At 35.7% G+C, this 13265-nt stretch overlaps 1 protein-coding gene across 1 annotated transcript; it reads right to left on the bottom strand.

Annotated features, from left to right (window-relative positions):
- Window positions 1-4655: 4655 nt before the first annotated feature.
- Window positions 4656-5270, bottom strand: LOC125238204 (mpv17-like protein). The gene has a single exon (XM_048145477.1). It carries the CDS (start codon window positions 5268-5270, stop codon window positions 4656-4658), a length of 615 nt encoding a protein of 204 aa, XP_048001434.1.
- Between the last annotated feature and the right edge of the window lie 7995 nt (window positions 5271-13265).

Raw genomic sequence — 13265 nt, 5'->3', positions numbered from 1 at the left:
TTTTGTGTTGTTTATAATATTTGCATTTTTAATGTTTTTGTTGACTTCAACTTATAAAAATTGACGCCCGAAAGCTGCAAACTGCGATTAAAGACGGACAACTCAGTGGATTTTACTGTTCATTTGACACGTTTGCTTGATCTAGTGGTTATCCTCTGGTATGTACAGTCAGCAGCAGAAGTTGCGTAGCGGGCAAGGTGTTCAACATGAACTTGACACGATCTTATTTTTAAGACAATAAGAGCGTGTTAGGATCATTGTGAACACCTTGCCCGCTACGGAACTTCTGCTGCTGACTGTACTTAACAAAAACGGATAAGTCATACTCATGCAAAGCTAAGTATAAGCAGCGATTTTGACAACCTCGCCATTACAAGAGTTCAGCATAAGTTAAGTTTAGTATACAATGTAGTAGACTGTAACACGTGGGACGAACTTGCATCGAACCGCAATGAGTGGAGAAGTATCGTCGCAAAAGGTAGAGAAACCCACTACAACACCTGGTTTCAAGACTTAGCCGTAAAGCGTTCAAATTGTTCAAAAAGACACAGTCGCGATACTCTCTCCTCGGCGGTGGGGCCTCAATTTACGTGTACGAAATGCGGACGGGCATGTCGCTCCCGGATAGGTCTATATAGTCACGCGAGATGTTGTCTCTCGCATTCAGACGCTGCTTAAATCATCTGTCAAGATGTAAGAGGCCTTATGATGACAATGTAGTAAGCAGCAATCTGCTCTTTTTTTTAGAGTAGGTGACTACATTACCTACAGTTGTAAATTTGAATGGATTCCTACATTAAATTACATGTACTCACAAGTTTTGTCATTTTTTACATCCTGTACAATGAAATTTCCGACAGTAACTTATAAAATAATTCTATACAATATTTTATTTATTGAATTCAAATAATGAACTGACACCACAACTTACGATTCCATTCCCTTATCTACCAAAAAGTATGATAGGAAAGCAATCTTTGTGGTCCTCGTAACAGGGATGATTTCGGCAGCTGTTGAGTATGTAAAGTACGAGCTTGCTAAAGTTTTTAATGCTTATAGTGCAGGTTCCCAGGCCATACTGACAGTGTTATTACAATTGGTTACAGAGAAACCCGCGAGTCAAAGACCTACTTGACAGGTTTTTGAGACCATCGTCTGAAACACAATCTCGTATCACTATTTCCTTTCTAATTTTTACAGAATTTCTAGGACTTTAGGCAATATGCGTAGAGGAGAGGCGCTGATTACCACAAAATCGTCGTTGGTATTATTAGAATGTCAAATATTAATGGTACCGGAAATAAACAAACAAATATAAAATCCATACTAATATTATAAATGGGAAAGTGTGTGTGTCTGTTTGTTTGTCCGTCTTTCACGGCAAAACGGAGGGACGTATTGACGTGATTTTTTAAGCGGAGATAGTTGAAGGGATGGAGAGTGACATAGGCTACTTTCTGTCTCTTTTTAACGGCCCGCTTCCCTAAAATAGGGGGTGAAATTTTGTATCGAGCATTCCGTATTTTTCGAATTTAACGCGAGCGAAGTCGCGGGCAAAAGCTAGTACTCTATAATTTTTAACATAGAAAATACGACTAAATTAGGGTAGCAGTAGCACCATTCGCCCGAGCCCTACTTTGCCCATTCGAATCAAATAAATTCAAATTTATTTTTCTACTCGTCGACTGTAATCTGTCAATTAGGACAACACAGATTAAACTATAAGTGCTAACTTTTCAGTGTTGGATACTCTATGGCAGTTCCGACTCAACTATACTAATCTCATTATACATAGTTGACTTTAGTTAACTGTAATAATTTCAAAAATAGAACTTCATACAATTTCTATACTAATTTGCGATACCTGGCAATTTTTTCTGCATCTGAAACACATTTTTTTAAATCTGTCGCGTTATCACAAACAATTGGTTGCTAGGTAATTCGATGTTGATACAACGGTGAACGACGCTATTAACATTAATTTTAACTTGCATGAATGATGATATTTCTGTCTATTTATGATGAAGATGATGACTCGTAGAAAAAGTATTGTATACAATAGTGATATAGTATAATTAAGTTTTTCACTCTCGTACCATACTATTAGGCCACTCAGCAAGCATCGTGGCCTAAACATGGTACTCAACTGAAAAGCTTTGTATTATATCACGATTGTATAAAATACTATTAAGATGAGTACGAGGAAAGTATTAATACTTGGACTTCGAACTCTACGCTGGTTCCTCAACTCGCGTTTGGAACTGCGCGGGCGCACAAACAGTTGACAGCAAGTTATATATCGCGACATTGTCTGTCCGTGTGTACATGCCAATCAGCCGGCCCAATGTATATTTATGTGAGTTTTCACTGTTTTTAGAAGTTCTGGCTATGACACTTATCGTGTGAGATTATTTTTGCCCGATTTCTTAATGTCGACCATTCAATTTCGTCATTTTAGTTCAATAATATTTCTACTAGGTGTTAGCGATTTAAATTCTTCTAACAGAACAGAATCGAAAACGAGTGGTCATTACCAATAGATTTAAAATTAAAGTTTTTCAAAAATAGCATTACGTGTTGGGAATTTAAAAATCGGTCCCCAGGAAATAATCGATTCAGGGTTTAGGAGAAATACTGACACCACTTTTTGTTACATATAAAAAAGTTAAAATCCTGTTTGCTAAGGCTATCTTAACCTTATAAGCTACTTAAGAGTCTTAAGTAGCTTATAAGTCTAAGATAGTCTTAAGTTAAGACTATCTATCTTTGGCAGTAGTTGACGGAGTATCCTACCTTTTGACTTGCAATTGGTTACTACTATTTTTCCTTTCTCAGTTTTAGACTTTTTTTTGTGTTAACTATTCTGTGTTTATCTCAGCTGCTAAAAGAGCATTTTCGGCGTTTTTAGTAAACCTTAATACTGCACTAATAAAAAGATACACAAGGAGATTTAAAAACAATTAGAGCAATGTAGCAAAATTACAACATTTATAACTCACAAGTTGGCTATCGTTGATCGTAATACCTGTGAAAAAATAAATGAAAAGTGAAACCACTATCCCGACGACTTTACATTCAAGTAGGTATTCCTGCTAGTTTTTTTACTAAAACGATTGGACCATGCATCAAATTTGAATGGCATGAAATATCGAATCAACAACTGTCATATTCCCAACAAAAATGTCCATTAGGGAGAACCTCCCAATTTTCTGTGTCGAATTGATTAGGCCGCGGGTCCCATGGATTCCCATAAAACTTGAGTTTTGTTGCCAAGCGACCTAGCCGAAGTTGTACTATTAAGTATATTATATTTTGTGGCCGAAGTGACAATCGTTGACACTACGTGGCGCTCAAAACGCAGTCTGGCTCTGTCGCGTCACTAGAAGAGCGATAGGAGAGCTACGCTTACGAAGCATATTAAAGCGATTGTGACGTTGGCTAGGTTAGTTTAGAAAAAATGGGTCCGGGTCAAGCGATCGCAATAAAATGCCAAAAAATTGCATCATAAGGTTTTATGAGAAGAAATGGTGACATTTATTGCTGTTACTATAAATTTATGATTTTCAAATGTTTTCGATTATATATTATTATTAGGTTTTCTTTAAATTTACCTGTTTGGATCATTTAAAATTGGCAACGCTAATAACTAGTGACTATAGGTATGCATGAGTAATAAATAAGTATCTAAGTATTATTGTAATAAATTATAAACCTGAAAATATCCGCTAAAGTTTGGACTTAAATACTTAGTAGTATTTTAATATCATAGGATTCCTGTGTTATCGGAATCAATGTTGTTTTTATTAACATTAACTTACCCTAAGCAAGGTGATTAAAGATGTAAGAAGAAAATAGTTGCCTATATACCTACATCAACATCATTGCTCTCAAATTTTTTAGCAAATCAATACCTAACTACTTTAAAGATCAAAACTTCTCTAAGGTCGTGAGACTTTTTCTTTTTATCCCAAACACGAGTCAAACGGACCCTACCGGCCATTAACTGCGCGTTGACAAAACATGATTAATGTCCCAATAAAAATATCTCCCAAATTCATTCCCGATATTAATTCTAATGCCTTTACCTCTTTTTGTGCGTTCGGGAGGAATCTGACAAGGGATTTATGTTGTATGGCCATTAGCCACACCCGAAGAGATCGTTTATAATTGTACCGTATTAATAAAATTCTTTATTAAATTATCAATAGTTTAATGGAGATTTCTGAAATATTAGGTACAAGAGGTATTAAGTTGATTATATGCGTAGGTTTAAAAAATCTGGTAACAACAACTTTCTAAGAAAAGACACGTCTGGAGACAAGTCTTTTTGAACTTATAGGTAGATAGTAGCCAAATAGACTTATAGCCAAATATATACATAAAATATGAAAGTCTCACGTTCAATTAAATTTTACATCTTCATTTTGAAAAATAAAAATGTTGTGGAATTTTTGGCAAGTTTTGATCTATGTGCAGACGAACTCACTCGACGTTTATTAGGTACTTTGTTCCAATAACCAACTGTATACCGTTTGTTCATTTTATGGTACCTAATGAAAATGGCACCAGAATAATAAGAACCCGAAAGTTTTAGACAATGCTATAATAGCTTATAAAAGTAACACAACTCCAGTTCATATAAAGGTGAAATTCATTCATGTGTCCTTATTATTTTTTGTATAGTCATACATCTCCTCATCCGATATATTCTCCAATAATTTAGGGATTGTCTCTAGCTGCTGTTCTTTGGCTTTCATGTGTGCAAGATACACGGTCCATATAAAGCTCGCAGCACTCACAAAGACTATTCTATTCTTCTCAGAAACGAAGTAAAAGTTTATAGTCTGTGCCGTCGGCCAGAATACTACGCCTATTTTGTAAGTCGGCCAGAATTTCTCCTTAACTTCGTTCACGCATGTTGAAAAAGGTTTTAGCTCTAAAGCGCTCATGCCGAAGAAGAAATATGCCATAGCTAAAGGGGAATAAGACACCTGTTCTATCGCCGCTCTGGTGATCGCTGTGGCTAAGGTTTTGTTCTTGAAGAAGCGACTTGTGTATTTCATCCAGCCGTAGAAGACAGGAGCCATGAAGAATGTCCCGAAGAAACCGAAGCGAGCAGCGCGGGCCCAGTCAGCGTTTTCTATAGTAGTTCCATTTGCTATGTACTCTTGGACAATGCTGCACGTCGGCCATATCACAGCGTAGGACACCATGCCCCGGATTAGAGGGTACTGCACGGGCAAATGGAGAACTTTGGTTAGTAATGTCATCGCTTTCCTTGGAATGGTTTAGTATTTACTTAAATGGTAGATAATAAGAGCGCTGATAAATGCTTGCCAAAATAGAAGGTACATATTTTGACACTGACTGTCAAAGTTCATTTATCAAGATCAAGATCTTCTAAAAAGTTTAAGATCTCATTTCATGTTTTAAACATAAGTTGTCATACTATACTCTAGCACAACAACTTTGTTAGTAGTATGTAATAGAAACAGGCGGCAACTAGGTGTTTAATTTTAATACTGCTTAGGTATATCCAAACTAGCTTTTGCCTGCGGCTTGGCTCTCGTTAGAAAGAGACAAAAAGTAGCCTATGTCACTCTCCATTCCATCCCTTCAACTATCTCCACTTAAAAAATCACGTCAATTCGTCGCTCGTCGTTTTGCCGTGAAAGACGGGCAAACAAACAGACGCACACACTTTCCCATTTATAATATTAGTACCTATGGATTATCTATTTAGATGAATTAAGATTTAAAGATGACCTCATGAACTAATAAAACAAATATCAATATTAAAAATTATTGCTCTCTTGACTAATTGCATATTCCGCCTAGTCATTTCCTAACCATTTTTACTTTCATCCTCCTATCTCCATCTATTTCAAATTGTACTTTAAACTTTAAAATACAGATGAAAGAGTTGTTTTAACAAGAAGAATCTTAGTCATAGATAAGAGTTTTAGAAGTTTTCTAGTAAATATTAGCCAGCAGGGTATCTCAAAGAGGATCGCCGACCAAATTGCTGTCTCGACCTATATCGGAGTCGATTGTTCCAAGCGGGTGGGCTTCGATAAACGATTGGTCTAATGATGATCGTCTAATTTCTACGATATTGTTTAGATAGGATCGACTAATAGGTTGGACACGAAGAGATCGCAAATATTTTAACAATAGCTTTGGTACAGCGTCTTGGACGATTAAATGATCGGACTAGCCACACTGATATCGTCACTACTTTGAAAAAATCTCGTATCTCACGCTGCTCCTCAAAGTTAAAACGCAGTAAGTCTATATGCATTCCATATACTTACTACAATTTTCTTTTCATTGACAGACGAAGATACAAGTTTTTTTAAAAGTAGTGATATGATGATGTACCTTATGTTCAACCTTACGTTCAACCGTGTCAGTCTTAGTAGTGAAAAGTTATGGAAAGTCATGGCAAATAGGTAAGTATGTACTTATCTGTACCTGTACCTGAATCTCACAATAGTACATTACTACAGAGGCCGGGACAAAGGGGGTTGCCGGCCGAAGACATATAGACGCAACCCCATTTCCCGCCGAGGTATGTATAGTGCTTTTCTCAAACATGGTATGAAATAAATAAAGTCTACTGAAAATAGTAACTTTGGATGGCTGTATCTCCTAAACGGTGCGTCGTAGCGCAAAAATAATCGAATTTTCGTTCCCCCGTATACGCTTATAAAAAAACAAAAAGTTAAAAAAAATTAAAAAAAAATGAAAAAAATTTTTTTTGTATGAAAACGCACCCAAAATCAAATATTGTCTAGGGCCCGTACCAGTTGCAGTCGGCACGTCTATAAAGCCCCTTATAGTTTTTTTTTAATTGGCTAAATACCTGGATGTTATGTCACAATTATCTGTGTTTGGAAATTAAAAAAGAGGACTTTGCCGGCCTTGGCCTGCAAGGTTTGTATGAAATTCCATTATCTATCAATCGTCCTAGCCGCACCTGCAATGCAACGTCATACTTCGCTGCCAATTATAAGGCACATAACATCAATATTTCATACCATGTTTGAGAAAAATATACTTACTCACAAGTCACTCACGATACACCCAGGGTATGCACAAATACTCACGATAATATAGTTATCTATCAGAGCTATCCTATGAAAATCATTGCCAGCTTGGTCTGACTCTAATTATACATGTAGGTTCCCATCTCTCATTGTATCGAATGGCTGAAATAACAAACACCCTGTGCCTAGTTCTTTGCAAGTAATAAATTGAAATAGATATCATACACGAAAGAAAAAACGGCAAGGCCCACTGGTGGCCGAGCCGGGAATCGTACCCGGGTTCTTTGCAAGTAGGTCAAACAGCTAAAAAAATTACTTTTCATTGGCTATGTGCAGTTCTCGTGTGTCAGTCTATTGTCAGTCAGTAAAAATGTCTTCCTGCAGCAATTTGGCTAAGCAAAATTACATATTTCCCATTAATTTGTACGCAACAGGACTAGATAAACTTAAACAATGTGTGGAGAGGTGCGTGTGCTGTTAGTGCATAATCTAAATTGGATTTTAAAAGAAATACGCTAAAGCATAGCTAGGTAAAGCAAGTACAAGAGCTACCATAGCTATGGATTTCTATGGATCCTTAAATCCAGACTTAAGTAGGTATACAATTTATACCGCAACTGTCTTGTGAAAAGGAAGACGGACTCAGGACCACACCTACGACCTACGGAACCTACAAGACCTACGCAAGGACGAGAATGCATCCTGATTGAATAATAGGTACCTACAATCTGCACCGAGTCACGAAGGTGAGTTGCCGTTTAGCTAGGTATACCGAACGATAAAATTAATATCCACCCAAGTATATTTGTCTAATAATTGTGTCGCTTAACTTCAAAACTGGGTAAATCCATTCTGCTATTAGGTTGATTATCTTTCAGATCATATTATATTTTTTATACATTCAACATTAAAGCGGAATGGATTTTCCCAAGTTTAAAGTTAAGCGACACAATTTTAAATTAGTTTTATAGTTTTCAATCACTCGAATACACCATTGAACTACATTGCTGCGCCATCTGTAGTCAAAAGAATGTAATAGTTTTTCATATGCATATAAGTTTAATTTCAACGACATCTATCGGGTATTGTGCAAGCTACAACAAAACTGGCTTAACTGCCATCTAGGGAGTGTAGTCTACAACTACAAATAAAGTAGCTTTTTAACAGCTCACGCAATATACGCAGTCTTCAATAGATGGCGCTGTAATCAATTACTAAACTAGTTCAACTACTCGTCGCTGGATGGCGCTAAATGCTGGATGATGTTTTATGCAAAGAAATTAAAATTAAAATTCAAAAAATGCAATAACATTTATTGTAATTGTAATAATAAGAAGATTGCCTAAATTTCACCTACCTCTTGTAAAATGAACTTTGGAAATTATGATATTTTATATTATTAAAACCTAAATGAATGCTAATTTTATTGATAGAGAAAATACCATAAATATTTAATTCATAAAATTGTTTACATTTCATTCCCATACGTAGATAGCACATAGGTATCATTATCAACTAAATATGCCTTAGGAATTTAGGGTAAAAAAGCTCCACGAATTTTACCAAGCCACTTGACAAATACTTTAGGATCATAAACTTGCTACTTTATTGGCAAAACGACACGTTTCGAGTTGAGGGTTTAGCTTTTTTTTTAATTTGACCACTTTGAGATTAAGGCCTGTTAAAGGTATTTTATGAGGTGTAAACAATCTTTAATTTTTTTTTATATTTTTAAGCTACGTAGTTTACGTACTTTTAGATAATTATTTAAGCTTTTTATAAGTATGTATGCTACTTTGTAATGTTTATGGTTGCTCCTAATAAAATTTACATTTTAAGCACTTACACAGTAGTTTTATGGCGGAATTTCAGAAGAAATACCTTAGGCATGGCAATTTCAGCATAAGGACCCTTCTATACTGAATCACAAACAGATTAACTAAGTATTTAGAGTAATCGATAACTAACAATTTTTATCTAAGGGACCTTCTCGTTTTACCTACTTAATGAATCCTAAATCGTAAAATTAGATTAGGTAAATTCCATTTATTGGTTATTGGTAGGTTCTTGTTTTACAAAAGCTTATGCCCATTACAGAAAATCTCTTATTTAATCTGAGTTGACCTATGTATGTATCTTATAATAAACAGGTTGTATAAAAATGCATGGCAGAATTGGCAGAGGAACTAAAATTGACAATCGCGCTTCATTTCATCACTTGATAAACTTTGAACCTTCAACCTATGTCACCACTATTTCGCATCTGTCAATCTGTCTAAAAAATTCCCATAGTTGCCGAGCAGGCGCCACCATACCTTTACAGTTGTAACTAATACCAAACACATTTGTTTATATCTTTGTATCCACTGACTATAAACAGAAATATATTTTATCTTGACCTTTTCTCATGAAACCTGATGCCGTCTGGCTCACTGACACCTAGAAAAAACGGGACAGACACACAACTTCCCTGTATTTCTTCTCACCCTTACTACTTTATAGTAAAAACTATTTTTCTTAAATTGTTTTAAAGTTATGTTGGTCTCAAACGGATGCTTTTACATTTATTGGGCAAAAAAATGGGCACGTGTTGGTCACTTCCTATTATTGTGTCGAATTGCACAAATGTAAGAAAAAATGGGCTGTTACTACGAAACCAGAAGGATGAGGGTTTTTATATCCATTTTATATTGGAAATCTAAAACTCAAAATTTGAACTGATTCTCAAGCGGAACCAGTGATTTTTGAAAAAGGTCACCAAATTAATGAAAAAATATTTTCCCCTCATTAGCTCGGAAACACGTGTTTTGTCCTTTAATACCAGTGGGTAAAAACGCATTTTATCCACTAGTGGGTAAAGTAATTTGACCTTGAATAAAGTCAATTTAACTGCTTTAAAATTGATAAAAGTATGTGAATCTAGTAATACAGATGATTTACCACCTGTGGAACTACGGAAGCAGTGATAAACGCATTTTTTGCGTTGTAGTTTCCTCGCTATAGTGAGGGGAAAAGTTTTGTGTTACACTCGGGTGCAAATGTATTTTACTTCTCGTGTGTTAAAAAACTATAACAAATAACTATTTCTTAAAGTACATTTAATATTTTTCTTTGTGTTAACTAATATTTTAGCTTTGTAGCGTATGCGTCATATCATAAGCGAAAGGCGGTCTGTAAAATTCAATAAAATTCTATTCTATTCTATTGTGGCGCAGTTGGGAGCGCGATGGCCCCAGCAAGGTAAAGGTCGCAGGTTCGAGTCCTGCCGGAGGCTCTTTTAACCTAATACATTTATCAGTCTGTATTAAGGTGGCTCGCCTAGGTTACCCGAAGCTCAGGCTGCGTTAGATGGCGTTAATCTGCAAATTACCAGTCTTATTTTTTTTGTGGAGTCGTACAGGCATTTATATACTTTCAATTATGCTTCGCGAACATTTAATATTAAAATTGACGTATTACAACAAACATTCAACTTCTCATTGTAACGTTAATCCCCTTAATGTAAATAAATTTACTATTTTACACTATTTTTAAGTACCACTCACACATACAAACAGTGTTTTTGTATTCCTTCTAGTCGATAATTTCACGCGGCGACAGCTTGTTTAAATAGCCTTGCGGTAAATACGTGCCATCGCATGATTTGCATGGAAGTACTGGGTTCGAATCCAGGACTTTTTCTCTTTTTTTTTTTAATACTACGTCGGTGGCAAACAAGCATACGGTCCGCCTGATGGAAAGCGGTCACCGTAACCTATGGACGCCTGCAACTCGAAGAGTGTCGCTTGCGCGTTGCCGCCCCATTAGAAACTTGTACACTCCCCTTTGCTGCGTATGCACAGTAAAAAGGAGTGTACAAGTTCAAAGGAGGGTTTGGGTTGCCGACGACTCAAAGGACAAATTAGTTCCGTAAGTCCTCCCGTCGTCAGCACCCCGCACCCTCGTTGAGCTCTGGCAGCCTTACTCACCGGCAGGAACACAACACTATGTGACACTATTTTTTGTTCGTCGAACTCAGAATTTCTAACATAATTATCCTAATCTGATATTTAAAAAAAAATCCAAAAAGTATAGATAAATTTTAGTTTCTAAACTACGATCCGAATGATTTTTTTTTCTAATTGTTTATTTTTGATGGAGCAAGGGTATTCAAATCGCTTTTGAAATCTTAAATTAGTAAATGAAAATGCAATAGTTAACTGAGTAACGTAATGCTTTAAAAACTCAAGTGGACTTTTTTTATCTAAGGAGTGATTTCGATAAAATATTATATTTAGCGAGGGTATTAAAAGTTGTGTTTTATATCTCAACTTAATAAATAGAAAATCAAAATGACAATAAAAAAATCAATATGTTCTCTAAGACAAAATTGATACCTTCGGCTCTCCATTCTTGCTCAGTCAATAAAAAAAACGAAATTTATATCCAAAAAAATACAAAAAGTTTATATAATCCTGGGAATCGAACGCACCTTCACGGCGTGACAGACGATTGTTCCCCAACGACGCCATTACATAACACGCTGTTACCGACGAAATTGGGCTATACATAAATATAATTATTTAAATATAAATAATAATGTCAAATCCATACTAATATTACAAATGGGAAAGGGTGTGTGTCTGTTTGTTTGTCCGTCTTTCACGGCAAAACCGGAGCGACGAATTGACGTGATTATTTAAGGGGATTTAGTTGAAGGGATGGAGAGTGACATAGGCTACTTTTTGTCTCTTTCTTACGCGAGCGAAGCCGCGGTCAAAAGCTAGTTTATTATAAATGGGAAAAGCTGGTTACTCTATAATCTGAAGTGGAAGAATTCGTTGTTTCACCAAAGATAATTTGTGTTTGTTTGTTTGTCCGTCTTTCACGGCCAAACGGAGCGACGGATTGACATGTTTTTTAAGTGGAGATAGTTGAAGGGATGGAGAGTGACATATGCTACTTTTGTCTCTTTCTAACGCAAGCGAAGCCGCGGGCTAAAGCTAGTACAGCACGGGAAGCATGGTCGCGCGATAGACGATAAAATATCAGGCCGTCCCTGTCGCACTATTAGTAAGTGCGATTATAGGGACGGCCAGATGTTTTATCATTTATCGCGCGACCATAATTGCCTGCCTGGACCAGATTATATTGATGATAATTATTATTTGTAACCATTTAGTTAATATTGTCTTCAGTTACCGCGATAGTTACTCATGAAATAAAAACTATGAAAACGGATTAAATCGTGTATAATGAATTTACAATTTATCCCGACGTTTCGAACACTACAGCGTTCGTGGTCTCTGAGCTCAGCGGGTGACTGAGGAAAAATTACAATGTGCAAAAGCTACCCACATACCTACATACATATTCATATATATAACTATTTAGTTGTTGAAGAAAAACATTCACACAACAATAACATAGGTCAACTAGCTCAGTAAATGTAAGGAAGTCAGCACATTACTAAATTACTAATACTATGCCACACTATGACCTATGTACCTGACCTGACGTGTAATATTTTATTTTATCAACAAAGGCACAATAAAGATTGTAATGTATTTTTGTATGAAAATAAAAAATAGGAAAGAAATATAGTAAGAGTCTTTTTTAATAGAATATTTATTCTATTAAAAAATAAAAATAAAACTTAATAAATCCAAAAAAAGTTCAAATTATTAACAAAGCGCCCGGAATCGAACTCGAGATCTCCTGTTTCATAGTCAATGCATTTGACCGAGACGCCATTTCGATTTACACTAGCAGTGTCGAAATACACGATATGTATCTTTATTGACAAAATGCGTCATTATTTCTGAGTCTGCTTGAGTTAAGTAAACCAATATCTTTAAATAATTACTTGTCAAGAGCCAAGTGTCACTGATGACAATGTCAACTAAAAATGCGCGAAATATGACGGCTCTGTGTCTGTACACAAAATTTGGCACACACATTTTCGTAAAATTAATAAAAAATTCACATGGATTTGTCCATGATTTCTGTATGAAACAATGTATTTCGTTCAATACTGCGACGATGGATAATGTATAGTAGATGTATGCGCATATTTTTATTTAGTTGTAGTGTGCGGTGACTAAATAAATGGTAGATGTTTTTTGTATGGAAAGCGAGCCACCTTAATATAGGTTTATATATAGCTGATAGACTTTTGTTTGTGTTTTTTTCTGCAAATAGGCAACTAATTTATGTAATTATACATAACCATAAGTC

Source organism: Leguminivora glycinivorella, chromosome 23, assembly GCF_023078275.1.
Source record: "Leguminivora glycinivorella isolate SPB_JAAS2020 chromosome 23, LegGlyc_1.1, whole genome shotgun sequence".
Taxonomy (NCBI): domain Eukaryota; kingdom Metazoa; phylum Arthropoda; class Insecta; order Lepidoptera; family Tortricidae; genus Leguminivora; species Leguminivora glycinivorella.
This window is presented reverse-complemented; position numbering and strand designations above follow the sequence as displayed.